At 43.3% G+C, this 14,151-nt stretch overlaps 1 protein-coding gene across 22 annotated transcripts in view; it reads left to right on the top strand.

Annotated features, from left to right (window-relative positions):
• dst (dystonin) overlaps window positions 1-14,151 on the top strand; it is a 127,991-nt gene that overhangs the window by 40,644 nt on the left and 73,196 nt on the right. For all 22 annotated transcript variants that reach the window (XM_078799364.1, XM_058058422.2, XM_058058432.2 and 19 more), the window contains 18 exons: window positions 1,459-1,565; window positions 1,646-1,765; window positions 1,832-1,927; window positions 2,001-2,128; window positions 8,056-8,149; window positions 8,850-9,004; window positions 9,075-9,513; window positions 9,595-9,723; window positions 10,774-10,851; window positions 10,924-11,085; window positions 11,165-11,269; window positions 11,374-11,469; window positions 11,540-11,665; window positions 11,745-11,897; window positions 12,112-12,266; window positions 12,351-12,477; window positions 12,546-12,729; window positions 13,984-14,141. In XM_078799364.1, coding sequence (XP_078655490.1) covers window positions 1,459-1,565; window positions 1,646-1,765; window positions 1,832-1,927; window positions 2,001-2,128; window positions 8,056-8,149; window positions 8,850-9,004; window positions 9,075-9,513; window positions 9,595-9,723; window positions 10,774-10,851; window positions 10,924-11,085; window positions 11,165-11,269; window positions 11,374-11,469; window positions 11,540-11,665; window positions 11,745-11,897; window positions 12,112-12,266; window positions 12,351-12,477; window positions 12,546-12,729; window positions 13,984-14,141 — 2,612 coding nt within the window. The remainder of the gene's footprint in view (window positions 1-1,458; window positions 1,566-1,645; window positions 1,766-1,831; window positions 1,928-2,000; window positions 2,129-8,055; window positions 8,150-8,849; window positions 9,005-9,074; window positions 9,514-9,594; window positions 9,724-10,773; window positions 10,852-10,923; window positions 11,086-11,164; window positions 11,270-11,373; window positions 11,470-11,539; window positions 11,666-11,744; window positions 11,898-12,111; window positions 12,267-12,350; window positions 12,478-12,545; window positions 12,730-13,983; window positions 14,142-14,151) is intronic.

Here is a 14,151-nt window from a genome sequence, read left to right as displayed (position 1 = left end):
TAGGGTTTTTTGTGAGATATACTTTTACCAAATGAAAATGGCCATGTAATTTTGGGAACATTTATTTTCTTAGCTTATTTTCAGCCAAACAAAACCAGTATGCTTGTTTTACTTGAACATTAACAAAATGCTGGTATCCACAACTCACATTTTTTATTTCACAATGCATTTATTTGTAGTCTTTTCATATTATTAACTAAAAACTCAAATGAAGAGCTGGTTATCCACCTCAGCTGGGTCACTCTAGCCCAGGGGTGGGCAACCACATCATCTGCAAACTACATCCGGCCCGCCAAGTGTTTGAATACGGCCCGCCCAATCTTTCCAAAGTATTTCATTTAAACTCAACATACAACCTGGCATCATGGCCTGAGCCAACCTTTTGATGGTTTTATCAATTTCGCTTTTTGACATGGTCTGTTGTTTACAAAGTGCTCCTGAAAAAAGGGACACAAGCACATAATAATAATAATAATAATAATTATTATTATTAGATTATTATAATTATTATTAGAACTATTATATTAATTATATATAATATTATTGTTATATTTGCATATTTTACATAATAAAAATATAATAATTATTATTTTTATTTTATTGTAATTATTATAATATTTTATTATTTTTAAAATATTTAAATATAAATATAAAATAATAAATAATAATAGCAGATTTCATGACAATTTTACAGATACAATAATACCAGGTGGACTGTTACGTGTAAAATATATAGTCTGCCCCCCCCCGTAAATTTTGTCAAATCAATGCGGCCCGCGAGTCAAAAAGTTTGCCCACCCCTGCTCTAGCCGCATCCGCTGCTCTCTGAAGCTCCCTCTTCTATGCCTCACACACAAGTTCCTCCTGCACTTAAAGTACTACATATTGTACTTGTAAATCCGTACTGAGATGGTACTCTACTCCAAATTTTGCCCACACTTGCAAGTACAGCGGGTTGGAACTGGGACTTTTGTAGCCGCTGCCTGACGGATGGTCGCAACTTACCACACCCTGCCAAGTGTACGGCCCCAAATGCCGCTCCAATCTAATACGACTTAAAGCGCCATCCCGGTGAGACTTTTTTGAGGCACGTATTGCAGGATGCAAACATTTTATAACACTCTCACAAAGACTGGAAGTCCCACACACGGCAGACATGCTAGTTGTGGATGCTGCAGTCGGGCGGAGCTGATTGGTGGAGGGGATCGCCGTCCTTTTTCACTGATATCGGCCAATACCGATCTGTGGCCGATCGATCGGAGGACCTCTAATGAAAAGTGAATAATGTTTTCCCCAACATATGAAAAGTGAAACATCATTTTTGTACTATTTGACGCAAACTTGATGCATTTTGTGGAGTAATATGAATACTGTTCAATAATTTAGTTAATTTAACATAACAGCTAGAATGACTCCACACATTGTCACTGAATTCTGTGTTTTCGCCTCTTCTACCAGATGTAGATGTTCAGTCTCCTGATGAAAAGTCCGTCATCACGTATGTCTCAACGCTGTATGATGCCTTCCCCAAAGTACCTGACGGTGGAGAGGGAATCAGCCCCAATGTAAGTTGATCACGTCATCCCCTGATGTGTCCAACTTGTCCTGGATGTGGTTCTCTAAAGCGGCGATTTTCTCCACACAGGACATTGATATCAAATGGGTGGAGTACCAGAACATGATCAAATACCTCAGCCAGTGGATCAAACACAATGTAGCTGTAATGTCCGATAGATCATTCCCCAACAACCCTGCTGAACTTAAGGTATCATACTACGATGTATAAAAAAAACTGCAATATTGTATACGTCATTGCTGCTTTCATTCACAGGCACTTTACACACAATACCTGAAGTTCAAAGAACACGAGATCCCACTGAAAGAAAACGAGAAAACAAAAATCAAAGATCTCTATAAAATGCTCGAGGTACACAAATCCCAAAAAAGTCACACATTTGTAAAAGTACATCAATCTCATTGCTGTTGTGCGTGTTTGGCAGGTGTGGATTGAGTTTGGACGAATTCAGTTACCGCCGGGTCACCATCCCAACGACGTGGAGAAGGAGTGGGGCAAATTAATTGTTGCCATGCTGGAAAGAGAGAAGAGCCTGAGGCCTGAAGTGGAAAGGTATGTGACTGTTTGAATACGCTTGTCAGGTGAAATAATTATTGAATAATCTTTTTAGTATCTTCAGTCTGAGACACCCACAAATCAAATGTCTAATTATGTTCCAAAGTGCATGACTGCTAGAGGGCACATTATGTAAAGAATCCATGTTTGCTTTGAAGAGTTTTGCACAACACCAACAAAAAGTATGCTGCATGAGTCAGTATAATAAATCCTGGTAAGCAGTATGACCTTACGCCTGAGTTTCCGTTGTCTTACCTGCTGTAAAAAAAATAGCATGTCATTTTGTAATTTATATACTCTTAAGATTGTGTGCAAACATATGTTGATACAAATCACTGGATCCCAGATGTATGAAATGTTATGGCTTTGAACATAACATTGAACATAAACCCACAATTCAATTAAGTTTTTTATAGCTACTGGGTGTGTGATCTGCAAATAAAAACAACCGCCAGGGTCTGTAATGAGCTCCAGGCCAATAAATATGGGCATTAACAGCTGCGGCTGTAGGCAACTTTCTGATGTATTGTTTTGTTGTTGGTTGCGCCACGTGAAACTCATGCGTGTTAGCTTGCTGTATGAGCTAATCTGTGGGATGCATTCCAATCAGTTTGCTCCTTACTGATATTGCATTGGTACTGCTGCTGCTGTGCAATATACTTCCTTTTCACTTCCTGTCCTGTCGCCTTGTTTTTTTTTTCATAGAAACTGATGAAAACGTTCTGGTTTTCATAAATGTACTATTTTCCTATCTTTATTATTTGCATAATTACATTGTTTTTGAGAGCTGTTTTTGTTGGGAAGATGGATTTGCTAACACAATAATCCCTTGCAACTTTGCGCTTTGAATTTGCAGCTAAACATTATCACTGATTTTTAAAAATGAATAAATCATGTTGTACCAGTCCAGGGTGTCATCTTGGAGTCATCTTGGACAGGCTCCAGTACCCCTGGAACCATAGTGAGGATATGTGGCATGGGTGGAAATCGTGCTGTTTCATGGTTGAATACCATTATTATTAGTCGAAAATATCCATATTTCAGCACATTTTTTATTATTCAAGCATAAAAATCAGTAAATGAAGTCAAATAAGACATTGGGATGATGCATTCACATACAATATCTATGCTGGTCACTAAGTGTCAGTGTTATTACTGTAATGTTTGTTGAGACACACAAGCAACAGGCACGATAATCGCTAATTAAAATCACTTAAGAAAAACAAGGGCTATTTTTACGGCCAAGCTGAAACTCAACTCTGGAACCCCAAAGTCACTTCCTGTCCACCCTTCACTCAGCTACTTATTTATGTATAAGATGGATTATTTACTCTTATCACATCTACTATATTGGGTAATACAAGTATAAAGGTGACTAAACTGGTGTTATTTCACGTCTAAAAATATTCAATTTATAAATAAGTACTCCTACTTGGTGCAACTTTACTTATCTAGAGTCTAGAATCAATTAACCATGATACACAATGGATTATTGTATACTGTGTAGCTAATATTATTTCCATCCATCCATCCATCCATTTTCCTCCGCTTATCCGGGTCCGGGTCGCGGGGGCAGCAGTCTCAGTCGGGAAGCCCAGACTTCCCGGTCCCCGGCCACCTCCTCCAGCTCCACCGGGAGGGCACCAACGCGTTCCCAGGCCAGCTGTGAGACATAATCCCTCAAGCGTGTCCTAGGTCTGCCTCGGGGCCTTTTCCCGGCTGGGCATGCCCGGAACACCTCACCAGGGAGGCGTCCGGGAGGCATCCGGACTAGATGCTCGAGCCACCTCAACTGACTCCTCTCGATGTGAAGGAGAAGCGGCTCTACTCTGAGCCCCTCCCGGATGACTGAGCTCCTCACCCTATCTCTTAGGGTGAGTCCAGCTACCCTACGGAGGAAACTCATTTCAGCCGCCTGTATCCGCGATCTCATTCTTTCGGTCATGACCCAAAGCTCATGACCATAGGTGAGGGTGGGAACATAGATCGACCGGTAAATTGAGAGCTTTGCCCTCCGGCTCAGCTCTCTTTTCGCCCCGACGGTCCGGTACAGCGACCGCATTACTGCCGAGGCTGCACCGATCCGTCTGTCGACTTCACGCTCCCACCTTCTCTCGCTTGTGAACAAGACCCCGAGATACTTAAACTCCTCCACCTGGGGCAGGACCTCATTCCCAACCCGGAGGGAGCACTCCACCCTTTTCCGACTGAGAACCATGGCCTCTGATTTGGAGGTACTGAGTCTCATCCCAGACGCTTCACACTCAATGCAAACCGTCCCAGTAAACGCTGAAGGTCGCAGCCCGAAGAAGCCATAAGAACCACATCATCCGCAAATAGCAGAGATGAGATTCTAAGGCCCCCGAACCGGACTCCCTCAACACCTTGGCTGCGCCTAGAAATTCTGTCCATGAAAATTGTGAACAGAATCGGTGACAAAGGGCAGCCTTGGCGGAGGCCAACGTTTACCGGAAACAGGCTCGACTTACTACTGGCAATGCGAACCAGACTCCTGCCCCGTTTGTACAAGGACCGGATAGCACGTAGTAGCGCACCACCAATCCCGTACTCCCGGAGCACCCCCCAGAGGACACTGCGAGGGACACGGTAGAATGCCTTTTCCAGATCCACAAAGCACATGCACCCTCAATCACCCTCGTGAGGGTGTGGAGTTGGTCCAGTGTTCCACGACCAGGACGAAAACCGCATCGGACCACTTGTAACAAAGGTTCCACCAACGGTCGTACCCTTCTCTCCAGCACCCTGGAATAGACTTTCCCAGGGAGGCTGAGGAGTGTGATCCCCCTGTAGTTGGAACACACCCTTCGGTCACCCTTCTTGAAAAGGGGGACCACCACCCCGGTCTGCCAATCCAAAGGTACTGTTCCCGACTTCCACCCAATTTTGAAGAGACGTGCCAGCCAAGACAGTCCCTCAACATCCAGAGCCTTTTCTTGGCGGAACTCGTCCACCCCCGGAGCTTTGCCACAGAGGAGCGTTTTGACCACCCCAGATACCTCAGCCACGGTGATGGCACTGTCCACGTATGTGTCCTCAGACTCTGCTTCCTCTATGGAAGGTATGTCAGTGGGATTGAGAAGGGCCTCAAAGTATTCCTTCCACCGTCCGGCTACATCCCCAGTCGAGGTCAGCAGGGCCCCGTCTCTACTGTAAACAGTATGGACCGGGCATTGCTTCCCTTTTCTGAGGTGCCGGACGGTTTGCCAGAACCTCTTCGAGAAAGCGCCGACAGTCGTGCTCCATGGCCTCACCGAATTCCTCCCACACCCAAGTTTTTGCCTCAACAACCACCGAAGCCGCGTGCCGTTTGGCCTGACGGTACCCACAAGCCATCCATGACTCCTTCTTCAGCTTGACGGCGGCCCTGACCTCTGGTGTCCACCATCGGGTTCGGGACAAGCACCGATCGCCTTGTGGCCGCAGCTCCGGTCAGCTGCCTCAGCAATGGAGGCACGGAATATGGCCCATTCGGACTCAATATCCCGGTCCTCCCCCGGGATGCAGGTGAAGCTCTGCCGGAGGTGAGAGTTGAAGACTTGACGAACTGGAGACTCTGCCAGACGTTCCCAGCACATCCTCACTACTCGTTTGGGTCTATCAGGTCGGTCCAGCATCCTCCCCCGCCATCTAATCCAACTCATCACCAGGTGGTGAGCAGTTGACAGCTCAGCCCCTCTCTTCACCCGTGTGTCCAGAACACGCGGACGCAGGTCTGATGATACGACTACAAAGTCCATCATAGACCTGCTGCCTAGGGTGTCCTGTTGCCAAGTGCACTTATGGACATCCCTATGTTCGAACATGGTGTTAGTTATGGACAAACTGTGGTTCGCACAGAAGTCCAATAACATCACACGGGTTCAGATCAGGGAGGCCGTTCCTCCCAATCACGCCCCTCCAGGTCACACTGTCATTGCCCACATGGGCATTGAAGTTTCCCAGTAGAACGACGGAGTCACCAGCTGGGGTGCTCTCCAGCACCGCCCTGATGGACTCCAAGAAGGCCGAGTACTCTGAACTGCCGTTTGGCGCGTACGCACAAATGACAGTCAGGACCCTTTCCCCAGCCCGAAGGCGTAAGGAAATGACCCTCTCGTTCACTGGGGCTGACTCCAACACAGAGGCACCAAGCCGGGGGGCTATTAATAAGCCCACACCAGCTCGCCGCCTCTCCCCTACAGCAACTCCAGAGTAGAACAAGGTCCAGCCCCTCTTGAGGAGTTTGGTTCCGGAACCCAAACTGTGGGTCGAGGGGAGTCCGACTATGTCTAGTTGGAATATCTCAACCTCTCGCACAAGTTCAGGTTCTTTCCCCACCAGAGAAGTGACATTCCATGTCCCAAGAACCAGATTTGGCCGCCGAAGACCAGGTCGCCCAGGCACCCGCCCTTTACCGCCACCCAACACAGAATGCACCCTTATGCTTGCCCCTGTAGGTGGTGGGTCGACAAGGGGGGCTAATATTATTTCATATTTTATTTCCAATATTATTTCATATTTTTTATTTTCATATTTGTCCACAAAAACTTGAAAAGAGCGCATTACTCTACTAGAGGCCAATATTTATAATACATAAGAGACATTATTTCTACCATTATTTTATTCCAGAGTACAGCCTGGACTGGTGGCCAGCCAATCACAGGGCACATATAGACAAACAACCATTCACACTCACATTCATACTTACGGACAATTTGGAGTGGCCAATTAACCTAGCATGTTTTTGGAATGTGGGAGGAAACCGGAGTACCCGGAGAAAACCCACGCACGCACGGGGAGAACATGCAAACTCCACATATAGATGCCCTATCCGGGGATCAAACCCGTGTCTCCTTGCTGTGTGGCCTGTGTGCTAACCATCCGGCTACCAGGCAGCACTGAAACGAATCAAATCGATTATTTTAGGCATAATGAAATGTTTTGAGTAATTGCCTGTTTGAATTTGTGTCATTGGTTATAGATAATGTTTTGTCATATAATTACATTGTCTCTTTACGGTACATACAGTATAAACGTATTTAGTCATTTAGTAATTTTTTGTGAAAGCATTTGTTTGTTTGTTTGTTTCGGCTTTTTCCTTACGGAGTCGCCACAGCAGATCTTTTTTGATCCGCATACTGAGCCCTTTATATTCCGGATGCCCATCCTGAAGAATACCGATGGTGCTTACTAGTGGAGATTCAAACCTGAGGCGTCCGCTCCAAAGCATGCACGACTTAAAATGTTTTCACACGCTTTTGACTGCAGGCTCAAGCAGGTTTTAGATTTCAATCGCTTTCTCCCGTCAGTGTTTGTTTGCTGAGTGGACGTTACTTCCATGGAAACATATTTTTGGACATCCATTGACAATAGTTTGGACAAGTTGACATATCCACCCATGCTTGTTTGTGTTTTAAACACTCCCATGTGAACAGCATTGATAAAAGGGTGTATTTAAAAAGCTGTCAAAAGCAGCCATTACAAGCCTTTGGCTGCTGTTATAAAGGGGCACTGTCTCAACCTGCTATTTGGCTTTGCCCTGAGGACAGAATATTATTTCAGGGTGGGTTTGCTCTCACACCCTCCTCACCTGATTCTGACACTATAAATGAGAGCAAATTGTAATACCTTCTATCTGATCGGTCTACAAGCGCATGAAACCGTCATGCTTAGAAGCTTGAATCCAGTCAGGTGTAGTTGACAAAGAAAGATGGCGTACCTGAGCAGGGTCTCATCTGCTAGCAACAGTAGTTTTACCAGCTATGGATCTAGTGACGCTGGCTACATTAGACCGGATCCTTTTTTAATGAACAGCCCTTTTGTTCTTAATAACAACATCGCCTATGGATCCAGGTGGGTGGCTAGCTCCGGGCTGAGGGCATGCTTGGCTTTTATGAAATCAACACTATTGCTTTGTTTTGCAGGCTTGATATGCTGCAGCAGATTGCAAACAGAGTCCAGCGAGACTGCGTTTATGGTGAAGACAAGCTGGCTTTGGCTAGAACTTCCCTGCAATCTGTGAGTTGATATTTTTAAATTAAATAGTACTTGTCAATCATGCATTTTTTTAAACATTTAATTTTTAAATTGCAACCTGGAAGCAAACTAAACAAAGTAAATATATTAATAGACTCGTATAGAGTACTGTAGGACCAAAATGGATGGATAAAGACAATTAAAACCAACAAAAGGAAAAAAGTCAGCCTTTATTTAGAAAAATAACTCAAAAGTTAAACCTCTTGAGAACATTTAAAAAAACCCAAAGTCAAATTCCTGTAAATTCCTTGGGTTGAGGAAGGATATTCAGTGCATTCCCTCTCAGTTTACAGCATTGGGGGCGGGAAGGGGGCCACAAACATGCTCACGTGTAGACAAGTTGACTGTCATGTGTTTGCTCCTCCTTTATAGTTATATTTCTTAAAACGGTCAGAATCGAAAGCACTAGAAAGACACCTAAACAGCGTTTCATAAACCAATTAAGGAATATAAAGAGGAATTTATAGACCTGTTCTAAATGAAAGGTATCCTGTGCTACAGTAAATGAATAAATGCATTCAATGAAATTAACTTGACCTATGGGGAGATGCTGTTTTAGGAGCGAGCCGCTCCCCTCATAATAAAACTGCATATATTATTGAAGGGGTTTTCAAAGTGTGTCCTCAGAGAATATTTTATGTTGTTGTTTTTTTTTAACCGACATTTTCTCTGCTTTTTTCAGGATGTTAAGCGTCTTGAGTCCGGAATTCAGTTCCTACATGAAGCCGAGATTGCTGGCTATCTATTGGAGTGCGAAAATATCCTCAGACAACAAGTGGTGGACATCCAAGTTCTTCTTGATGGCAAATTTCCTTTCACAGATCAACTCGTTCAAAGGTAAAAATTGTAAAAGATTGCTGAAATAAATGCTGTAGAAATAGTGATAAATCATATTTTTACATCCCAGGGCATCAAGTCTACGGGATGATCTCCTATCCCTAAGATCGCAGTGTGCTTCCGTGTACAGCAAAGGCCGCACCCTGACAACAGAGCAGACCAAAATGATGATCTCAGGCATCACGCAGAGTCTGAACTCTGACTTCTCCCAGAACATCAGCCTGACACCCACCCTTTCTCCTGCACTCACCCAGGGAGGGTTAGATACCTCCAGGTTGACATTCACCTCAAGCCTTACACCCGGCCTAAGCCCATCCTTGCAGGCTGCTTCAGGGCAGACCTACACTGGAAGTGCTGGTAGCATGGAGCCAGGCGGCCTCAGACATACGACACACATGCAGATTCCCAAGCCCTTAATGAAGTCCTCACTGGCTGACCCCACTTTGACTGAAGAAGAAGTAAACATGAAATATGTTCAGGACTTGTTGAACTGGGTGGTAGAGATGCAGGTAAGCCATCAAGGCCTTGCAAAAATGTGTCATGTTGTTTTAATATTTTTCTTAGTATGTATTGTTTATCTATTTTTTTAGATACAGTTGGATCGCTCGGAGTGGGGATCTGACTTGCCAAGCGTGGAGACACATTTACATAACCACAAAACAGTACACAGAGCTATCGACGAATTTCAGACAAGTCTTAAGGAAGCCAGACTTAGTGAGGTAAGTTGATGCATGGTGAACGGACTATGGTGGAACCTCTAAGGCTGAACACAGTTCCTTCCGTGATGCTGATTGACTTCCAAGTTGTACTAATTTTGTAAAATAATTTAAATAACTAGGCCATCTCTGTGTGGAGTTTGCATGTTCTCCCTGTGCATGCGTGGCTTTTCTCCGGGTACTCCGGTTTCCTCCCACATTCCAAAAACATGGATGCTTGGTTTATTGGCGACTAACCTATGAATGTGAGTGTGAATGGTTGTCTGTCTATATGTGCCCTTTGATACCCTGCCTCTCGCCCGAAGACAGCTGGGATAGGCTCCAGCTTGCCCGCGACCCTCGTTAGGATAAGCTTTAGAAAATGGATGGAATTAAAATAACTAGGAATAACTAGGAACCCCCAACGTCACTTACTTTCTTCCTATACACAGTAACACACACATGAATATGAGTCTTATTCATGTCTTAAATGGCTTATTTTCTATCATTATGTCTACTATATTGGGTAATACAAGTGTAAAGTGTTACTATGGTACTCATTATGTCATTGTATGGTCATATCACCTCGTACTTCGGTACGAGGTTCATTATTAAAAAAAAAACCCAAAAAAACCTTAAACTGTATTATGGAAAGCAGGAAGTGAACAAATGTAACAGTTACTGATTGTAAAAGTACCTGATGGAGGGGTAGGATTTAATAAGCTTTGCTTCTTCCTACTCCTTTTGGACATGTGGAACTGGGAACTGATTATGGGATGCACTCAATTGTAATCTGATGCATGTTCAAATGAAATAAAACCATTACCATTACCATTACCATTACCATTACCATTACCATTACCATTACCATAAAGGTGCCTACAGGGTGTTTTCTCATGCCTGGGGGGCTCTAATAATGTTCTATGCTCTAACATTGAAAATATTCCATTCACAAATAAGGAATCCTTCTTCGCAGACATTCACTTATCGGATTTGGAACCAATGAATCGTGATGAACATGGGATTACTGCAATCTTCTGTCATTCATCAATCAATCATCTACATTTTCTGCAGGTTCAGATGAATCTCCCCTTGAAACTCTCCTACTCTGAAAAGCTAAGCAACCTAGAGAAGCAGTATGAGAAACTACTGGTAAATGACATCTCATTCTTACGTTTTCCTCCCATCAAACATTCATCAACTTCACATTTGTGTGCTTATCAGAGCTGTTCAAGAGATCGTCAGAGTCACTTGGAGAGCCTGCAGGACTTTGTGTCACAGGCAACCCGTGAACTCATCTGGCTTAATGAGAAGGAGGAAGAGGAGGTTGCATTTGACTGGAGCGATCGCAACGGCAATGTATCCAAGAAAAGAGATTACCATGCTGTGAGACTCACTTTATAATAATAATATGTTTTAATGTGTTGTGTAGAAGTGACAGAAATAGTTGAATGTGTCCAAACAGGATCTGATGAAGGAGCTGGATGAAAAGGAGGAAGTGATCAAGTCTGTGCAGGACTTAGCACAGCGTCTTCTTTCAAGGAACCACCCAGCCAGGTTAACCATAGAAGTAAGTCAACATATTTTGTCTAGTTTGTCTTTGTGCAGTAGGATTTTATTATCAGTCTAGTCTCCACCCTGCATGCATTGAGTCTTTTTATGTGTGGCCTGCAGGCGTACAGAGCAGCCATGCAAACACAATGGAGCTGGATCCTGCAGCTGTGCTCGTGTGTGGAGCAGCATCTCAAGGAGAATGCCGTTTATTTTGAGGTTTGTCGTGCTTTAATATCTGCTTCCTTTGTGCACGCTTCATGGGTCTCTCCGTTTTCCCTTTGTGTAGTTTTTCAGTGATGCCAAAGAATCCATGGACTTCCTTAAGAGCTTACAAGATTCCATTCAGAGAAAGTACAGCTGTGACCGAAGCAGCAGCCTACACCGTTTGGAGGATCTGATTCAGGAATCCATGGTAAACCTGCACAAGCATGATGCATGAAAGAAGGTTAATTATATCTCACAGCATTCATATTGCATTGATGTCTCTTCAGGAGGAGAAAGAACAACTTCTTCAGTACCGTAATACTGTAGCAGGCCTGATGGGCAGGGCCAAGAACATTGTGCAGCTCAAACCCAGGAACCCTGACTGGCCTTTAAGATCCTCCATCCCTGTGAAATCCATTTGCGATTATCGACAAATAGAGGTAATGGCAAAGTCTGACTATATAGACAAAAGTATTGGGGCAGCCTTCAGTTTTCAGGAAAGGCTGAATTTTTGTTCATTCGTCCATTTGTGAGCTCAACAAAAGCGTCTTCCCACAACATTCCCAGCATAGCATTGTCTTGACAAGATGTAGAAGTGGAATTTCCCGAACGTTTATTCACAAACAATGACTAAATGAACGGTTTGTCTTTCAGATCACCATTTATAAAGAGGACGAGTGTGTGCTAGCCAACAACAGTCACCGGGCCAAGTGGAAAGTCATCAACCCAGCAGGCAATGAGGCTATGGTTCCCTCTGTCTGTTTCACTGTGCCTCCACCCAACAAAGAGGCTATTGATATGGCTTTAAAGTGAGATTTTATTACTTTACTTACTTTTATTTTGTCAAGGAGTGCATACACTCACTGATGTCTACCTTATGCATTTTCTTGCAGGATGGAGCAGTTATATCAGAATGTGCTGGCTCTTTGGCATCACTCCCACATCAACATGAAGAGTGTGGTGTCTTGGCATTGTCTCATGGATGATATACGAGCCATTCGCCACTGGAACGTAGCTTCTGTATGTTCTCTCATTGTGCAAGTTGACTATCGCCTCAGTCACGTAACAAATATCATTATTTTTCTCAGTTTAAGACCATGCTTCCGGGTGAGCATCAGCAGGTCTTGAGCAGCCTGCAGTCTCATTTTGACGAGTTCCTGGAAGACTGCGAGGAGTCTGAGGTGTTCACCGTGGCAGACTGCGCTCAGCTGGAGAGGGATGTGGCAGCCTGCAAGGAATACTACCAAGAGCTTCTTAGATCTGCAGAAAGAGGTAAGGCTTAGTTGTACTTGCGCTTGTCTGTCTCTGGAAGGATCAACAGAAGTGCACTGGATACAACGCTGCAAGGGAAAAGCACAATATTGGAATATGTCACAGAACAATGGAGATGCTCTAATTTTGGCAGGGCGTTTATTTACCCGAACCGCAAAAACATAACTCTCTTTGGCCACATGTTTGTTGTACAACACAGCAGCAACAGAATCACAACAGAATGTTGTAATAGCATTAAAGAGCACACTAGTCAGACAGTGTTAATAGCGCTGATAAGTTCCTTGTAAACAACAGTATGGCAAGTGCCATGCACATGGGTTTCACGCCATTGGTTGAGTCGAGTAGCGCTAACATTTTTAAAGCGTACGTAAATTGTAGATAAAGCTGCAGATTGCCTTCCGTTCAAGATCATTCAAATAAAACAACAATTTTGTGGAGTTAATAAAATCTACATTAGTGGGTTGCCTACAGCCACATGCTAATACTTTGTGACCCAGCGCTAATTAGAGATCCTGGTAGGTATTTTGGGGGTTGTTTTTGCAAACAAACAAGTCCTCATACCACCTAGAGCAGGGGTGGGCAAACTTTTTGACTCGCGGGCCGCATTGATATGACAAAATTTATGGGGGGGGGCAGACTATATATTTTACACGTAACAGTCCACCTGGTATTATTGTATCTGTAAAATTGTCATGCAGTCTGCTATTATTATTTATTATTTTATATTTATATTTAAATATTTTAAAAATAATAAAATATTATAATAATTACAATAAAATTAAAATAATAATTATTATATTATTATTATGTAAAATATGCAAATATAACAATAATATTATATATAATTAATATAATAATTAGCATTAATATAATAGTTCTAATAATAATAGTTCTAATAATAATTATAATAATCTAATAATAATAATAATAATAATTATTATTATTATGTGCTTGTGTCCCTTTTTTCAGGAGCACTTTGTTAACAACAGACCATGTCAAAAAACGAAATTGATAAAACCATCAAAAGGTTGGCTCAGGCCATGATGCCAGGTTGTATGTTGAGTTTAAATGAAATACTTTGGAAAGATTGGGCGGGCCGTATTCAAACACTTGGCGGGCCGGATGTGGCCCCCGGGCTGTAGTTTGCCCACCCCTGACCTAGAGGCTAATTTGACCACGTTTGAGGTAGATATTGTATACCATGAAGTAGTTCAAATGAGTCATATATTTTTGTGTGCGTGTGTTTTTAAATAGAGGAACACGAGGAGTCTTTGTTCAATAGTTACATCTCAGAAATACGTAACTTCCGGATGCATGTGGAGGCCCACGAAGAACACCTGATCAGGCAAATCCGCACACCCCTGGAAAGAGATGACGTGTACCAGAGTCTCCACCGCATCAATGAACAAGAGGTTGGAATAT

The sequence above is a fragment of the Doryrhamphus excisus genome, linkage group LG20 (assembly GCF_037039965.1).
Source record: "Doryrhamphus excisus strain RoL-2023G ecotype Guam linkage group LG20, RoL_Dexc_Guam_v1.1, whole genome shotgun sequence".
Taxonomy (NCBI): Eukaryota; Metazoa; Chordata; class Actinopteri; order Syngnathiformes; family Syngnathidae; genus Doryrhamphus; species Doryrhamphus excisus.
Note: the sequence above shows the minus strand (reverse complement) of the source record. Positions and strands in the feature narration are given on the sequence as shown.